This window comes from Perkinsus marinus, assembly GCF_000006405.1.
Source record: "Perkinsus marinus ATCC 50983 genomic scaffold scf_1104296954462, whole genome shotgun sequence".
Lineage (NCBI taxonomy): Eukaryota > Perkinsozoa > Perkinsida > Perkinsidae > Perkinsus > Perkinsus marinus.
In genome coordinates this window covers 1-1,216 of record NW_003208132.1, presented here as the reverse complement: position 1 = coordinate 1,216, position 1,216 = coordinate 1, and the positions used below count along the sequence as shown (strand labels likewise).

At 50.2% G+C, this 1,216-nt stretch overlaps 2 protein-coding genes across 2 annotated transcripts; both read right to left on the bottom strand.

Annotated features, from left to right (window-relative positions):
- Positions 1–94: 94 nt before the first annotated feature.
- Pmar_PMAR012119 (hypothetical protein) lies at positions 95–283 on the bottom strand (the record flags this gene model as incomplete). The annotated part of the gene is made up of 1 exon (XM_002776092.1): positions 95–283. A coding segment is annotated over one exon (189 nt), but the record flags the coding sequence as incomplete, so codon positions are not given.
- A 55-nt stretch (positions 284–338) lies between these two features.
- Positions 339–893, bottom strand: Pmar_PMAR012118 (hypothetical protein; the record flags this gene model as incomplete). The annotated part of the gene is made up of 3 exons (XM_002776091.1): positions 339–441; positions 662–759; positions 810–893. Coding segments are annotated over 3 exons (285 nt in total), but the record flags the coding sequence as incomplete, so codon positions are not given.
- Positions 894–1,216: the final 323 nt, after the last annotated feature.

The window sequence follows — 1,216 nt, the reverse complement described above, 5'->3', positions numbered from 1 at the left end:
AAGACGCCGCTTGCTTGAAGCCACCACTACCCACCTCCTCTATACAAGCCTGATAAACACTACACCCCAGTACTGCTGCTCATCCCCTTCCTACATCTATCTTGTCGTTATTATGCCGTATATAGTAGCTCCTATACTCCTCCTCCATGCAACAGAACGATACCGTCCCCGGCTCAAACTCATTAGCAGACATGATCCACCAGGCGTTTCTATCGTCCTCGCCTATAACCTTGGCTTCAACCTTCACCCGTCCCTTGCGGGACTTCATCTTTCCTAGTAAAGTCTGACCACAACGTCGATACATTCGACGTGCCCACAGCAACAACACCTCAGCTTACCGCCCAAGAAAGAGCTACTGCATTTTCCGGGACTTCTCCCTCATCATGCCATTGACGCAGACTATCTAGAGGATTCATCGAGCAGGGGAATATACGGACCGCCCTGACAACAGACCCACTGAAGTGAAGGACAGTGCTGAAATACATGATTGCTTTCCTCAGTTGAGCTCAGAAGTTCCCTCACTGGTTGTAGAAGTTGATATGCGAATCCGGGTAAAAATGTACAAAAAACAATGAGAATTCCGAAACTTTCCTCAGAATTTTCACAGTGTGAATACTTCCCTACAGTGGACGATATAATAGGAACCTCAGGAGCTACTCACTTCCCCCCTTCTAAGCCAGCACTAGCATCCTGGTCCGGCAGTATGAGAAATATCTGTTTCCTCGACACTAGCTTCACCGTTCGTGCAGTACATCCGATCTGCCACAGAAGAATGAACCAACGAGCCATGCCGCGCCTCGATAGCCTACATGTTGATTAACTTGATTAGCAGCTCCTATTGTAGCCCATAGAGGACCAAAGCCGGTCGTCGATACGGTACTGGAGTCGCCCATACAGACAATGTAACACTACCACGCAATCCCGTCATCATCACCACGACTACCAACGCATCACGAGCAACCTGTAAACAATCACATAGGACCATGGTAGCGCCGTGACAACCTGGTAGCCGATAATATCTCCCCTGCCGCCTGCATCTTCTCAAGCCTCCTCTCAATGTCAGCCAGTATATGCAAGCGATATTCTGATAACATAGTCGGCATCACCGCACGCACCTCCACGACCTCAGCTGGCCGACGACAGACTCCTCCATCACGCTCAGAGGTGCCCTGCCTCTCCAACACCCTTCGAAGCCTCACCACCTCATCCTGGGCAG